General features: G+C 44.6%; 1 protein-coding gene across 1 annotated transcript; it reads right to left on the bottom strand.

Annotated features, from left to right (window-relative positions):
* Window positions 1-1113: 1113 nt before the first annotated feature.
* Window positions 1114-2008, bottom strand: LOC123429939. Its single transcript, XM_045113903.1, has one exon. The coding sequence runs from the start codon at window positions 1851-1853 to the stop codon at window positions 1275-1277; it is 579 nt and encodes a 192-aa protein (XP_044969838.1). The 5' UTR covers window positions 1854-2008; the 3' UTR covers window positions 1114-1274.
* Between the last annotated feature and the right edge of the window lie 15118 nt (window positions 2009-17126).

The following is a 17126-nucleotide window of genomic DNA, read 5'->3' on the forward strand; positions in this document are numbered from 1 at the left end:
GATTTATCAGAAAGTTTGAACATTTCTTGAGGCCATTTTGGGTTCATTGATTTTGAACTAGTTGAAATTTCCTTTAATTGAAATGGTGGCTAGGGTTTAGAGTTTTTCCTTTGCCACTTTGTTGTTTTTGTTGGAACTTCTTGGATGCAATGCAAAGAAGACATGAGCACAATGCTATCTAGCTTAAGGTTTAGGGATGTGACATATACATACAAGAAAATAACTTATTTAAAATTATTTTCATGTGATTCTAAAAAGTAGTCTTATTTTAAATATTTTTCTTGTAATTCTTAAAACATATTCTGATTTCAAATAATGTTCATGTAATTCTAAAAAATATATTAATTCAAGAAAATAATGTTGATATAATTCTAAACGCTATTATTTAAAATGATGGTAATATTTTCAAAAACATATTTACATATTATTTCAAAATATTTATATGACTAACATAACATCTGCGAATTATAGTAATTTTTATGAATTATAAAAATATTATTAATGTATTCAAAAGAATATTCATGTATTTTTAGTCTATATTCATGCATTCACAAAACATTCATGTGCCCACTTTACAAGGACTATTATTATTTAAAACAATGTTCATGTAATTCTAAAAATAATGAATTATTATTTAAACAAACATTTGCATAATTAAAATAATAAATAATAAATATAATAGTAATTAATGAATTAGAAAAATTATCATGTGAAACATGGGCCGCGGTTACTATAGCTCATGTCGGGTACTTGCTTATATGGTCATTTAGTGTAGCTTTCCCATCTTGAGAATAATGGCTTTTTAAGATGAGGTCGTATGTTCGAACCATGGCCTGCAAATTTAGCATATTCGTTTCCTTTTCATACTGTTTTCACCAAGAGATAAAATCAAGGCGCTTTTTTATTATGAAAAAAAATTCAGGATGTATTTTCTTTGCAAAAATCCAGGCCGCATTAGATCTCACGTTACGTGGGTACGCCTCGTCCATATTTTTTATGTATACAAATATGATTAGCATCGTAGATGCATGTATATTTCAAGTTTTGTTACTGGTTTAACGTATTGTAACATCAGAATGACTTTTTTTTTCGTCAAGTTCAGGCATCTATATATGATGTAATTGACTCGAATCAACTTCAGAATGTACTAGGAACTCACAACATTTTCGTGTTTCTCCATACCGGAACGTCCATATATAGCTTCTGACTTACAAACTGTGGAAAAAAATAAAACAAATTGTGGCACAAGACGATGGATTACGAGTGGCACACGCCTAGTAATTACGTCCAGGCCCTGTGCGGACCTTCGAGACGCAGTGCGAGCTGCTGTCCCCTTGGAGGACGTACACCTGGACGTAGCACACCACCTCGACGGTCACGCTCACCTCAAACGCGCGCAGCACCAGCGCCTTTCCGTCCAGCTTCACCACCACCACGAACGGAAGCGCCCCGGCCACCACGTCGCTGGCGAAGTGTGGGCTCTCGGCCACCTTGATCCCGTCCACCTCCGTCTGCGGCGCCACCCACGACGTCGTCTGCCTGCCGATCTTGCCGGCCGGCACCACCGTCGAGCCCACGGCTTCGCCGTGGTACGTCACCGCCGTCACCGTCTCCCCGTACCGGAACGGCGCGCGGCTCGGGTTGCTCGCCATCACGTGCACGCTCGCGGACAGCGTGAGCGACGGCGGGAGGAGGCTGAAGTCTTGGACGATGGTTTCCACGGGCGAAGTCACCACGCGCGGCGGGAGCGGGCGGTACAGGATGTAGAGCACGATGGAGAGGATGCCCAGGATGATGAGAACGGTGAGAAGCACGCAGCAGGACATGGCATGATGCCTCTTCCTCCCCTTCATGGCCGGTGAATTGTCACTCGATCATGTATTTTCAGTATGGCTTGTATGTGTACCTGGTTGTGTTGTGTCCATTAGGATCTGGCTCCCTTATATTTGCTACGTTTCTTGGTTGTATGTTTGGCGCGTGGTCTCACATTTCTTGCCTATGGGGTTTCAGTCTGGTTGTTCAGAAAAGCGTGTGCATTTTGGGAAGGGAATGGCTTTTTGGTGGTGCAGGTTACTACGGTATGGTACAACTCCCTCTGTTTTTTTTAGGTTCTTTTGGAGTATGCCTAAAACTGATGGAAGGCTCGTTCAGACGTTTCTGGGAGTGGTTTTATGAAGAAACGCTTTTTGTGCGTCTGATTTCGGCGTGAATCTTAAAGCACTGACACATGGTAATTTTGATGTGGTATATTGTTTGCCTCCATGCACATTTCTACGGATGCCGCAATCGTTCGGCCCCACAAACCCTCCCAAGGGAACGACTCTCTACCAACTAGTATGCTCCCTCCGTTTCATAATATAAGGTGTATTATTTTTTTAAAAGTCAGAAGATGTATAACGTATAGCTCAATCTACCTTTAATTTTAAAAAAAAAAACTTCTATGTGTAGCATGACAATTCGGCCTGCTGTATCTTTTCTTAGGCTCGCAATTTTCTTTAATGTAGTATATGGCAAATCCTTGAAATACATGGAAATTCTCTCTGCTGCATGAGCCTCCTCGAGGAAACATTCATTCCTGTCCGGTCCTCTTATAGGGAATGTCAACGCTCTATTTTATGGTCTTTTGATTATGGATTGGTCAAAACTTTAAATGCATATCATATTTTTATTTTGCGGATCAATTGCTAAGGCCACATAAATATGAAAAAAATGTTTTGCCAAAGGGTAAAATAGAAAACAACGAGTTGGACAAACGGGGTTATTATAAGGCATTCGCTATGCGTCAACCCGCCATAAGCCGCCTTCCCCACCATTGGATCGCACACATCATGGTCTCGTTTGGTTCTCTGTATATCACGTGATTCGATCGTCGTATGCTTCTCCTTCTTAGCCTTGAAGCTCTTTCCAGCACAGGGCACAAACCTGCAACCTCCCTCCCCCATTCGCCAGCACTTGCAACCTTCCCCAACATTGGTTCCAACACCATAACGCTCCCCATAACACCAGTTGCATCATTGATCATCGCCGCTCAGCATCGCTGCAGTCGAGGTTGCGGCAATGTCGATGATGCAACCAACCCACCGCATCCACATCGTTGCTTTCGACCGATGGTAAGAGGCGCGACACCGAGTCATCGACGTTGGCTGGAGTGTGCCAAAGTCGAGTCCACGTGTAGTTGTTGAAGATATATCCTAAAGGCAATCATGTGATGCTATTCTTTTCGTATGTAAGTTATTTGTACTGTCCTTGAACATCATCACTTATATGTATCAATAAGTGTGTGAAGTGTTTATGAGATTATATGTTGTTTGTTGATTGTTAATTGGTCGCCGGTTGATAATGTTATGCGGACACATATCCTTCGAGTAGCATATGATTCGGCTGATGACTATGCTCACAAGTCATGGGTATAGAGAAGTAAACCCGATAGTATGAACTCGAAGATGGGGATCACCAAGTCGAATAGATCCACTTTGAGAAACAACGAGATATTTATCTTATATTATTCTGAAGTAATCACACATCACAATAATAAATCAGTTAATGCAAAGTGCAGTTGAAGCAGCATATATTCCAAAATATTAGTCCACTTGTATGATGAAAATATTCCAACATTATAAATGACTTTTGTTATTCTATTTGTTTGTCTGCATATAAAATACGAGTCAACAAAAGGATGATAACCCGAACAATTAAAAAATTGTCCAGCTAATACACCACATAAGTCCCACCAATTTTTAAAACATTGTCCACCACACCACCAATTCTTAATGTACATTGCAACCCTAAATAAATAGTGTTTTTTAGGTTCTAGGAAATGTTTCATTTATACACCACAAATGTATCTTGTAATTTTTTCTGCATCTATTATACGGCCCTTGAGATTATGGTTTACTTGGGCCGATGTTCTTGGAAGGGTTATTTTAACCTATACACTATTTTTATTGTTCTTCCTAGATCAGTCTCCCCTTACATCTTCTCTCATCATTCTTTCTCTCGTCCACATCAACAAAATTTCTACTCTTGGCATTGTTAAGACAAACTGACACCACAAAGTTGTACATGCCCTAGATGACCATGACTTCTAACCTGAAAACACCAATTCTTAACAATCATTTCCAAATTTCAAAGTTCTAATTTCAAACTTCAAGTCTATATCTAAAAAAAACCTTCTCAACATTCACACTTGAACACTTCATAACATTGTTAGATTTGACTCTTGTAATGTTCCAAAATAATATTAAATTTTTCATATTGTTGACATGTTCACAAGAGAAAAAATCGAACAACACAAAATGCATGTGATCACTATAGGAGAAGAAGAAGCAGAATACAAGGTCCAACACATAACTGAAAGAAAGAACGAACACATGACAAAGGACCTCCAGAAATGATGATGCAAACACAAAAAACAAAGAGATCGACCCTAGATTACTAAGGGCATCTCCAACGGTGTACCCCCAATCGCCCGGAAACGTCCGGACCATGATGTCTGAAGCATTATTGCCATCCAACACGGTGTTGCATACATGTGCGGACGTGTTCAAGCATTTCAAATTCCAACAAACCAGAAGAAAACTTGTGGGACATTTAAAGGTGTCTAGGCGTTTGTCTGGCGAAGTAAAAGTCATCACGTACCGATGTCCGCTGCTATTCGGCGGAAGGTGGCTGCTATTTGATAGAAGGAGAACAACTACATGATTAAATCTTTGTATTTGGCGAAAGGAAACGGCCATTTCTGTTAGGCCGAGGAAGGATAACATTATATCATTGCATAATGATTTAATCACTTAGTTTTGGTTAGTTATTTGGCGAAAGGTTGATTTATGTTATCTATTTAGCGAAAGGCAAATAGCTCATGTTGGTGGAAGGTTGATTTTTCTTAGCTATTTGCTGTCACTACTATTGTTATTTTTCTATATATCTCAAATGGTGGAAGGCAATAGTTGATGTTAGCTATTTGGTGGCATGATGATTTGTATTGTTAGCTAATTATTTTGTGCAAGGTTCATTTTTGCTAGTTGATTCTGCTGCTATTTGGCGGAACACCGCAACATTGGTATTTGACGGAAGGTTGTTACTTTTCTAAAAAGGTAATTATAGATAGGCATTTGACTTCACGACAAATTTTTAAATGCTTCCTCTTACCTCCTCTTTCTACATGTGAGGTAAGAATATTACATCAATGTGTCCCGACTATCGAATACATGGTTCAGATTAGTGGGGAGGAAAGTGGGAGTTTTAAGCCTACAAGGGGATTGAGGTAGGATGATATATGTTGTCACCTTACCTATTCTTGTTATGCACGGAGGGTTTGAATGCTTTAGTAACACATGCGGAGAAAAATGACAATATTTAGGGAGTGAACGTCTCTAGAGATGCCCCACCCATTACAAATCTTCACTTTGTGGATGATTCGTTAACTCTTATGAAAGGCACCCAACATAGTGTGGAAGCTCAAAAATCGGTGCTAGGTTCATACTATTCAACATTGGGGCAATTGGTAAGCGTTGAAAAATCTAGCATTTTCTTCAGTCCTAACACGAAGGCGGAGACTAGAGAACAATTGTGCACCACACTAAATATAATGACCGAGGCCTGATGAATATTTGGGCTTGCCATCAAATGTGGGATTAGATAAAAGAGATTGTTTTCTGTTTTTTTATTGAGAAAATACTACAAAGAAATGGCTTATAGGTGAACCCTAACGAGTGGTGGGTACAACGGTTACCCGCCACAACTACTTTTGAAATATAGCACTGGCGGGTAATAAGAAACAACCACCACAGGTAAGGGAGTAGGTATAGCAGGCAGACCTATGCGCTCGCCACAGGTAAAATATCCACGGAGGGACAAGCTTGCATAATTCGACAGTGGCGTGCCTTATCTAGTGCTTGCCACGGCTATATGACTTAGCAGTGGCGGGCACAAATTGACGCGCGCTCACAAAAAATCATGTGTAATATTTTAGTAGCTTCCCCTCCCCCACCATGATATTCACTCTTCACTCCTCACTCTTTACGCTCTCGCTCCCACCCGTACGTCCAGCCGTCCCTCTTCCCGTGTGGCCGCCCTCTTAGCGCTAGCCCTCCCTGCGCCGCGGCCCTCCCTAGTTCCATCTCTCCCCGCGCCACTGCCATCCCCCGTTCCGGACATCTCCACACCGCTTCCCTCCGCCTCTCGGCCCTCCACGAGTCGTCGCCATCCCCCGTCCCAGCCCTCTCCACTTCGTCGCCCTCCTAGTGCGCACCTGCAAGCCACTGTGAGCACCTCGCGCCGCCCAACCTACCGTGAGCACCTACCTCTCACCTATGTTTAGTTTTAGGTTTAGTTTTTTATTAGATGGATGGATGTATGGATGCATCATGCATTGATGCACTTTTAATTTGTATGGTTATGAAAATGCTAGAAAAATGTATATCTAATTATTTTTATAGTTTTTATGTAGTTTATTTTATTCTTACATAGATAGATAATATGGAAGTCTGAAATGAAGTATCATTTTCCAGGAAACACCTTCGAGTGGCCTATAATTTATCAGAATATTGATTCATTTTTGTTCCAGAAAATTTCAAGCGCTTATTATGTCCTCTTTTAAGCAAAGGTCATGCCGAAATTTTAGCATGACTTGTGATATAAAGTACCATGTATCGACTGGCAGGTACACTTGTGCTTTAAATTTACGCATGACTTCTACTTGAAGTTTCGGTTGTATCTTTGGACATGTGTATGATTTTGCAGGGAACACCTCTGAGTAACCTATGTTTTGCCGGAATTTTGATTTACGTATGTTGTGGTAAATTTCAGGCGCTTGATATTTCCTCTTTTTTAGCAAAGCTCGTGTCAAATTTTGGCATGACTTGTGATATGAAGTACGATATATCGAGTGGCGGGACACTTGTGCTATATATTAAGTCATGACGTTTGCTTGAAATTTTCGTTGTCTCTTTGGACATGTGTATGACTTTACAGGGAGCACCTTTGAGTGGCCTATGTTTTGCCGAAATGTTAATTCATTTCCTTTCTGGAAAATTTCACACGTTTGATATATCCTCTTTTCAGCAAAGGTCATGCGTAAATTTTTGGTGAACACAAATCAAACGACATTCCGATAAAATACAGGGCATTTTTTTATGTCATTAGTTCATATATGTAACGTTAATTGGTTGATGCTCAGGGTTAACTTCCGGTCTGTCGGAGCTCGTTGTGTGACTTTCAGTGTGTTCTTGAAATAAGACTCTCGACTGTTGTCGTGGGGTCGCTTTCTCCTTCTTTCATGTGTGCTAGATATTTTTGTAATGCGTGCAGAGATGAATGGAGGAGCAACCAGCACCGACGATCGAAATATCACGGCGGAAGAATCCCGAATGTTGTCACGGGGGTCACTTGCTCCTTCTTTCCCTTGTGTTGGACAGTATGTTAATGCACACGAGCACGAAGGAAGGAGAGACCAACACCGACGTTCGTAATACCAGTGTGAGGGAGTGTCCACCATACACACCGCCATATCATTGTGTGGGAGTGCCCGCCATATACACCACCAAATCATTGTGAGAGATGAGAGTTTTTCAAGGAATCCTCGAGAGACCGAAATCAACTCGTGGTGAGTTGTGTTGAGTCCCTCGTATTTGTTATTTTTTTAATATCTAAATTATGAACATAGGAAATGTGAGACGAGGATAGGATCCTTGAGTGTGATTACTGCTCGGACGACGGGGGTATGTGTGATAGATCTCACGTGGAAAACAGTAGACGCTTCACCCTCACGTTGAAGGAGTGCTTCGAATATGAGACAGTGTGTAGCACACCTCGAGACAAAATGTTGGTTTCACTTTTGAGGGTAAGTTCTAGAATGGAGTAAATCACTCCCATTTTGTTTTTTCAAATTGGATAGCATTGTGCAAGGCCTACGGATTTGAAGAGGATATGAAAATAACCTTCGATATTGGTGGTGAAGATGATCCTGAAGATAATATCAAAATTTGGGTGGATGTGGACATGATTTCAGTTCTACCTCTATGTGCGTTTATCAAACTAATTTGTTAAGTAATTTATATTTTTTACTTGAAAATAGTTGGTATTCATTCGTACTAAAGTTGTTTATTTTCTATTGACAACTTATTTCTTTTCTCCAAGAAATACAAGGAATGCAATGGCAGGACGAACTACAGTTATGGCTCGGAGCTGTGAGGAGAAAAAAATATTGTGTCTCATTTATTAATGATGTTGAGACTTTTAAGATCAATTATCAAATTGGCAACAATTATACTGGATACATGCTACTAGTTCACGTGTTGAACCATGGTAACATCTGTGAGCATATCATGGTATGATTTTTTACAAGTGTGGCACTAAGTCCATCTTTTGCATACATTCTTCTTAGGTAAAACTGAATTCGAAGTACTCCCTCCGTTCCTAAATATAAGTATTTTAAAAGATTTCACTAAAGGGCATACGGAGTAAAATTAATGAATCTATACTCTAAAGTATATCTATATACATCCCTATGTAGTCCCTCTAGGGAAACCTCTTAAAAGACTTATATTTAGGAATGGAGGGAATATGTTACTATTATGTTATTCAACAGAATCTATTGAAGGAGGTTGTGCCTGACCTGTTGTTGATGCAAGGTAAGATGCATATTGTTAGATTACCGTCGAGTTTGTCATGTCTTTCTGTAGTGCATACTCGATTTCTTCAACCGATGGACACATCAACATCAAAGGATGGGCCAAAGTAATAAATGCTCACAAACAAACAATTAGAGACAACATGAATGTGCGCAGACCACATATTGGAGACTCGTGAATCTCTACTCTCTATTATTACAGAGATGGTGGGGTTTACTTGTTTTATACAATTTTACCTAGGAAAGAGGACTAGGTCATAGCTAGTACTTGTCATGTGTTAGAATGATGACAAGTTATTTACCTTGGATGACAACAATTATCTAGTGTTGTTGAACTTATCATGTGTCATGGTTTTCTCTTCAAACATGGTTGTAAATCAATCATGATATATGAATATATTATAACTCTTATATGATGTGTATGTACGTATGAACACCTTGTATTATATGACTTGTACTGTGATGCTACATATACGTAGTATAGTTTGTGTATTTATTTAATTCCTTAAATTATTAGCAGTGACGGGCATCAAGAAGAGCTTGCCACTCAGAGTGTTTGCCGTTAGCACCGTTAGTGGTCATAACTAGTGGCAGGCGTTAGAAAAATGCTCGTCACTGCTAGGTACGTACCGTCGGTGTGCGCCCTCGAGAGCCTTGCCCGCCACTACTTGGCTTTTTGTGCCCGTCGCTGCTAAGCATTCCTGTAGTAGTGGAATCGTTAAGAACATTAGCGTTTGGAAGGAAAAAATTACTATGTGCTAGAGGTAAAGAGGTCCTGCTCAAGGCTGTTATCCTAGCTATACCTACATATGCAATGTTATTCTTTAAAATTCCTAGAAAGAATTATATAGGAATCATTGACACGATAGCGCATATCTGGCAGGAAGATGAGGAGAACCAGAGGAGGATCCATTGGATGGTCTAGTGAAATTTTTTGTGTCCCTAAAAATCGAGGAGGAATCAGATTTCATGATATTCACTCTTTCAATTTGGCAATGCTCGCCAAACAAGCACGACGTCTTCTTGGTTCCTTGTGTTTTCCTATTCTAAGGACTAAGTACTATCCTAATGGTTATATGTTGAACACTAAACTAAAGAAAGGCTCTTGTTTTATGTGGCAAAGTATTATGGCAGGCAGGAATTCTTTAAAACATGGTTATATTTGGCGAGTGGGTAATGGATAAAATATTAATATTTGGATGATGCTTGGATTTCCAATTGTGCCAATAGGAAAATTGTAACGCCAAAGGGAGGACAGTTGTTAAAGTGGCTGATTTGATTGCCCTTGTTTCTAATAATTGGGATGAAGGCCTGATTAGACACACTATGTGGCCCATTGATGTACAACGAATTCTTTCAGTCCCACTATCACAACATGACATGCCAGATTTCATTAACTGGGGTTATACGAAAAATGGTACATTTTCGATGCGGTCTGCTTACTCTACGGAGTGAGACCACTAGTATAGAAGAAAAGTGAAATATTCTAATAGGTTGGGACGAACAACGGTTAACCCTAACTGAAGTAAGTTATGAAAATTGTCTTGTCTAGTAAAGGTTAAAATTTGATCTGTTGTATGTTACGTGGCACACTTTCATGCCTTGTAGCGCTTGCAAATAGACATATGAAAATTCGCCCATGTTTTCTACTAGCTCCGAGGGTCTAGAAGATACAAAGCACATGCTTTTTCTGTGTAGCAAACCAAAAGAGGTTTGGGACATGCTGCACATGGATGATATTGTCGATAAAGCTTGTGAGGTTGATCTTGCTGGAGAAACGGTGTTGACGTACATACTTTTTCTACCAGACCAAGAATTGAGGATTATGGGACACCATAATTTCAGCATGATATCTATGCTGGGGAAAAACAAAAATTGGTGCAAAGGGAGACAATTTAGAATGCACATATGATATCTATGGGAATTCTAGCCCCTACAACAAACTTCAATAATGCATCATCCCCAAAGGCTTCTATGAAAAGGGGGGCTGGTCTGGTCTCCCAAGGAATTCGTGAAACTTAATGTTGACACTTCTTTTGACCATGACCTGCTTCGGGGCATGGTGGGCGGTTCTTACAAAAGACAAAGGAAGATTTATCGCAGGAGAAAATGGAAAGATTGATCATTGTGCAGATGCCTTGATGGCTGAAGCCTTGGCTCTCAAATTTGGTCTAACACTAACGCAAAGGACGGGATGTAATCGTCTCATGATTAACTCGAACAATATGGAGGTGATTGATACCATGAAGGATCAAGGACGGTCAATGGATGCGGTGGCGACAATCTTAAATTATTTTCATTTTGCGTGTGGTTTTATAAATTTTTTTTAACATTTGAAGATATCAAATCGATGAGGCTCCCCTTCCTCCCATCCCGCGATGCGCCCGTGCACGCCTGGGGGGGGACCCTAGGAGCCCTCCACTTCGGCCCGCCTACCTCCCCTCCTTCCCGCTGCCGGCGGCGCACGCTCTCGAGCAAAGCCCGGTGGGCATGGCCCTCCACTCATGGGGCTTCGGTGCGAGGTGGAAACCTCGGGTGGCGGCGCTGGGCGGCCGTGGGGCACAGTGGCGCGGTGGCGGGCTGGCGTGGCGGCCGGGTAGCCGACGTCTTGGGCCTCGCGCGCGGCAGGGCGGCTGCAGTGCTCCCAGCTCGAGAGGTGGTGCGCAGTTGTCCTGTGTTGGATCCGACTGGATCTGTTTTTGAGGGTCGGTCGGCGGCGCCAGGCAAAGGTGGTGCGTGCCCGGCGGCTCCCGTGCTTGGAGCTCGTCAGGCGACGCGAGAAGAGCAGCGGTCGGTCGTGGTCGTTGCTCCGGTTGTGGGAGGCGGCAGGGGGAGGTCCGGCGTGGTGCCTCCCGGTGTCAGGGGGCTTCGCAATGGCTCGACGGATCTACCTGCGCCGGCGGCCGGCTACTCTGGCGTCGGATCTTCTGCGTGCAGACCGTTTTCACCTTTGTCCCATTTTCGCGTAGCCCGAGCGCTACTTCCATCAAAGGGCTGGCCCTCTCCCAGCTGCGATTCATCGGTCGTCTCACGCCCCGTGCAGCAGGACCGAATTCGTCTCGCGCACGTGCAGCAAGACCGGCTCGTCTCACACACGGTGCAACAGGACTGACCTCGTCTCGCAAGGTGCAGCAGGACCGACCTCGTCTCGCGCTCGGGGCTGCAGTATGGGTAAATGGAGGCGAGCGTTGGCTGGCCTATCGGGTCTCAGTGCTGGGGATCTGCCAGGTGTGTGGAAGATCAGACCTTTTCGCCCGTCTCTTTGGTTGGGGTGTGTCAAGTCTCGTGTGAGGTGGTGGCAAGGTCTTGGATGCCGGGGCGGCGACTCTAGTGGTGGTACCACAGTGCTCTTGGGCGGAGCCGTGTCTTGGTGCTGCCCGGTGGCCATGGGCATGTGGGAGGCATGGTCGTCGGGGTGTGGGGTCTGGTGGTGGTGAGTGTTGGCCGGGGTGAAAACCTGATCCATCTTCGGACGGACTGGCGGCGACCTAGCTCGCTCCCTTCTTCAAGGCGTCGTCGTGGCTCCCATTGCCCTTGTGGTTCTCCAGGGGAAACTCTGATCCTCGGGTCGGGCGGTGGCGGCATTCTGGTGTCGTAACCTTGCTGAAGGCGCATCCTTGGATCACACGGTTCGTCATATGCGACTTCATCTCTTCGTGGTAGCGTGTTCACGGATGAGAACTCCAGTTGCTCTTGCAGTACTAGGGGTAGTGTTGATGCGCTGAGCGTCTATGTATCATGCCTTGGATATGTACGTGTGTTGTGGCGGCGTGAGTCTGTACAGGATGATCGATGTTGATTGCTTTATTTATAAAGCGGAGCAAAAGCCTTTTGCCGTAAGTTTTTATAATTACTAGAATCAAATATAATATTTTTTTCGAAACGGGGGCAAAAGCTTTGCCTCATCTCATGAAATAAGAAGGAGAAGAGAAAGGTTTAAATAGGTGTTACAGGACCAAAAGGTCCGGACAGTGGGATCACTCTCCCGGTAAAATGTTACCCATAAATCTAGCCCCGACCACTACCCAAGTTTTAGCATCTTCCCTCATCTTCGTGACCACCCTGGTGGGTAGTGAGGATTTGTTGTGGAAAATGCGGGCATTCCTTTCGTTCTAAATCTCCCAGCATATGAGAATTTGTAGTGAATTGATCGCCTTTCTGGAGTATCCTGGTTGTCCTTCGCCTGAATTCCACCATTGCTTCACCGTGTGTAAGTCGTGCCATCATGGTGTCACAGATTGCCGACCCAACCAAACATAAATCAGGTTCCAAACCCGTACAGTGTAGCGACATCTGAACATCAGGTGGGCCGTAGTTTCCGGCTCCCTCTTGCAGAACTGGCAGATGCCACAGTTTGGCCACCCTCCGCGAAGCAATCTGTCCGCCGTCCAGACTCTCTCTTGAAGAATCAACCAAGAGAAGAGTTTGATCTTGGGAGGTGCCCAGATCTTCCACACCATCGAGGGCATCTCAGATTTAATTAGACCAGCAAATTGCATCTTGTAAGAGGTGGTTGCGGAGTAACAACCGTCTGCCGTGAATTTCCAACGAATTCCACCATTGATTCCTCAGGTGAGCTGTACCTCGAGGCATAGAGTCCATAGAGTATAGAATTCTTGTATGATGTTGACCGTGTTGGGTAACGTAGCATAAATTCAAAAAAATTCCTACGCATATTCAGATCTTCCTATGGAGAGACCAGCAACGAGAGAGGGGTGAGTGCATCTTCATACCTTTGAAGATCGCTAAGAGGAAGCGTTGCTAGAACGCGATTGATGAGGTCGTACTCACGGTGATTCAGGTCGTGGTGTGATTCCGATCTAGTGCCGAACCACGGCACCTCCACGTTCAACACACGTGCAGGCCGGTGACGTCTCCCGCACCTTGATCCAGCAAGGAGGAGGGAGAGGTTAGGAAAGATCTCCGGCAGCACGACGGCGTGGTGTCGATGGAGAGACGAGGTCTCCCGGCAGGGCTTCGCCAAGCACCGACACAGAGGAGGAGAAAGAAGAGCAGGGCTGCGCCGAGGGAGAGGGAAAACTGTGTCTCCAAAAGCCCAAAAGTGCCCACTATATATAGGAGGAGGGGAGGGCGGTGCCACCCCTAGGGTTCCCACCCTAGGTGGTGCAGCAGCCCCCCCCCCCCCCCAGATGGGAGGTGCGGCGGCCAGGGCAAGGGGGAGGGGTGGCGCACCCCTAGGTGGGCCTTAGGCCCACCAGCGCCTAGGGTTTCCCCCCTTCCCCACCTCCTGCGCCTTGGGCCGAGTGTGGGGGGCGCACCAGCCCACCTAGGGGCTGGTTCCCTCCCGCACTTGGCCCATCTAGCCTCTCGGGGTCGTTGCCCCCTTCCGGTGGACCCCCGGGGCCACCTCCGGTGGTCCCGGTGGTCCCGGTACGTCCGAAACACTTCGGGTGTCCGAAACCATCCGTCATATATATCAATCTTTACCTCCGGACCATTCCGGAGCTCCTCGTGACGTCCGGGATCTCATCCGGGACTCCGAACAACTTTCGATAACCTCGTATAACAATTCCCTATAACCCTAGCGTCATCGAACCTTAAGTGTGTAGACCCTACGGGTTCGGGAGACAGGTAGCCATGACCAAGACACCTCTCTCGCCAATAACCATCAGCGGGGTCTGGATACCCATGGTGGCTCCCACTGGCTCCACGATGATCTCATCGAATGAACCACGATGTCAAGGATTCAATTAATCCCGTATACAATTCCCTTTGTCTGTCGGTATAGAACTTGCCCTAGATTCGATCGTCGGTATACCTATACCTTGTTCAATCTCGTTACCGGTAAGTCTCTTTACTCGTTCCGTAGCACGTCATCGCGTGACCAAATCCTTTAGTCACATTGAGCTCATGATGATGTTCTACCGAGTGGGCCCAGAGATACCTCTCCGTCACACGGAGTGACAAATCCCGATCTCAATTCGTACCAACCCAACAGACACTTTCAGAGGTACCCGTAGTGCACCTTTATAGTCACCAAGTTACGTTGTGACGTTTGATACACCCAAAGCACTCCTACGGTATCCAGGAGTTGCACAATCTCACGGTCGAAGGAAAAGACACTTGACATTAGAAAAGCTTGAGCATACGAACAATACAATCTAGTGCTACGCTTAGGATTGGGTCTTGTCCATCACATCATTCTCCCAATGATGTGATCCCGTTATCAATGACATCTAATGCCCATGACCAGGAAACCATGATCATCTATTGATCAACGAGCTAGCCAACTAGAGGCTTGCTAGGGACACATTGTGATCTATTTATTCACACATGTATTACTGTTTCCTGTTAATACAATTATAGCATGAACAATAGACGATTATCATGAACAAGGAAATATGATAATAACCATTTTATTATTGTCTCAAGGGCATATTTCAAACAGACCGCCATGCCACCTTCAAGGTTGATGTGTCGTATCCATGCATTGTTGTTCATCGCCTTGGCCACCGAGCAACTGTTGAGCCGAGAACGGGCGAAGATGCCCGACGCGATGTCCTTTGGTTTTTTTACCATTGAGCCATGGAGAGTGCCAGAAAGGAGCCGTCAAGCCATCGCGAATGGTAATTTTCGTTGCTGCGAAGAAAAGTTCCTTGTCATCGTCATAACAAGGGGTTTCAAGGCCAACCCAAGCTCTCAGCGGATCCACCTAGGCAAAACAGAGCCAGTGAAGCCTGAGGGCTCTAGCGAATTTGTCAAGATCCAGAATGCCTAGACCGCCAAGGTTGGTGGGCCGACAGACCGTCTTCTAGTTGACTTTACATTTGGTCCCTGAGACCTCCTCATTCCCCTCCCACAGGAAAGCCCTTTGAATCATGGTAATACTTTGCTTGGTTCTCTTGGGGATATCTAAGGCTGTGATATGGTAGATGACCAAGGTTGTCAAGACAGATTTGACAAGCGCAGAACGGCCAGCCATGTTGATGTTTTTTCCTTGCCAGGGCGGGAGCTTGGCCGCCACCTTATCCACGAGGAATTGGCAGTCCGACTTCTTAAGTCGTTTTGTGGACAGGGGAAGCCCGAGGTATCGGATTGGGAATCCAACTCGTTTTGTCGGAAGCTCTTGAGGATGTTGTCTAGATCAAGGTCACGTCAGCGGATGGGGGCGACCATGCTTTTGAGGGGGTTTGCAATCAATCCTATGACCTCACCAAAAGAAGTCAAAATGGCCGGCAGATGGTCAATATCCTCCTTGATTGGAGCGACAAAAACGGCTGCATCATCAGCGTACACAGAGGTACGAATGGTTGTAGGGCGGCCCCTTAACCGGTGAAGAAGACCTTGGTCCGTGGCTTTGGCAAGCAATTGTTGAAGAGGGTCGATCGCGAGAACAAAGAGTAAAGGAGATACCGGGTCGCCTTGTCGTAGTCCTTGCCCAGCTTAATCGTCTTGCTAGGCATGCCATTGAGCAACACCCTAGAGGAGGGTGTGGCCAACAAAGCAGCAATCCAATTCCGGAATTTGGCAGGAAAGCCACGACGTTGGAGAAGGTCTAGCAGGTAGTCCCAACGAACTGAATCAAAGGCTTTCTTGATATCTAGCTTGAGGAGTAGCGCTGGAGTTTTATTACGATGTAAGGGGATGGTGAATCCTCTGACGAACATGAAGTTGTCATGTATGCTTCTAGTCTTGATAAAAGTGCACTGGGCTCTAGATACCAGCTGATTCAGGAATGGTGACAGTCGATTTGCCAAAAAAATTGAGATTATTTTTGCAAAGGAGTGGATCAAGCTGAAAGGGCGAAAGTCCCCTATGTCTTCTGCACCGTCCTTCTTAGGAAGCAACACGTTATTTGCCGAGTTGAGCCAGTGCATGTTGGACGCGTGTAGATCTGAGAAGGATTGGATCGCCTTCATCATGTCCACTTTGATAATATTCCAGCATGACTTGAAAAATGCATCGGTGAATCCGTCGGGACCGGGGGCCTTGTCCCCAGGTAACTGCGAGATGGTAGCAAGAACCTCGTCCTCGTTCAGAGAATCGCCGAGACAGGAAAGATCCCCACCCTCGAGGTCTAGTGCATCCCAGTTGAAATCTTGTGTCCGCCTTTGCGCTTTGTGAAAGATCTTCTTGAAATGGTCTTTTGTCGCCCTCATTTTTTCTTCGTGTGAGGTAACCCAGCCATGGCCAACCTTTAGCCCGTGGATAAAGTTTTTTCTTCTTCTCGCGTTGACTCCAAGGTGGAAGAACTTGGTGTTGCATCATCCTCCTTCAAATTTTGCACCCGGACGCATTGCTTTTTTTAGCTCTAACAAGGACGGCCATTATAATAGAGAAGCAAATAAAGTTGCTCATGAACTTGCTACTCTAGCAAGATTTACTCCGACTTCTGAATGGTTTAAGGAACCTTTAGATGCGATCGTATAAACGAAGTATTTAAGAAAAACTATAGTTCTTACGACCTGGGCGAAGCAAAACATTCCACTCGAAAGTTAAACATTGTGACTCTATAATTATACAGGGAAAAGAATTG

This window comes from Hordeum vulgare, chromosome 2H, assembly GCF_904849725.1.
Source record: "Hordeum vulgare subsp. vulgare chromosome 2H, MorexV3_pseudomolecules_assembly, whole genome shotgun sequence".
Classification (NCBI taxonomy): Eukaryota; Viridiplantae; Streptophyta; class Magnoliopsida; order Poales; family Poaceae; genus Hordeum; species Hordeum vulgare.

What these genes read in the sequence shown, in the direction of transcription:
- LOC123429939 (XM_045113903.1), bottom strand. Translation starts at nt 1,853, where the DNA reads ATGAAGGGGAGGAAGAGGCATCATGCCATGTCCTGCTGCGTGCTTCTC.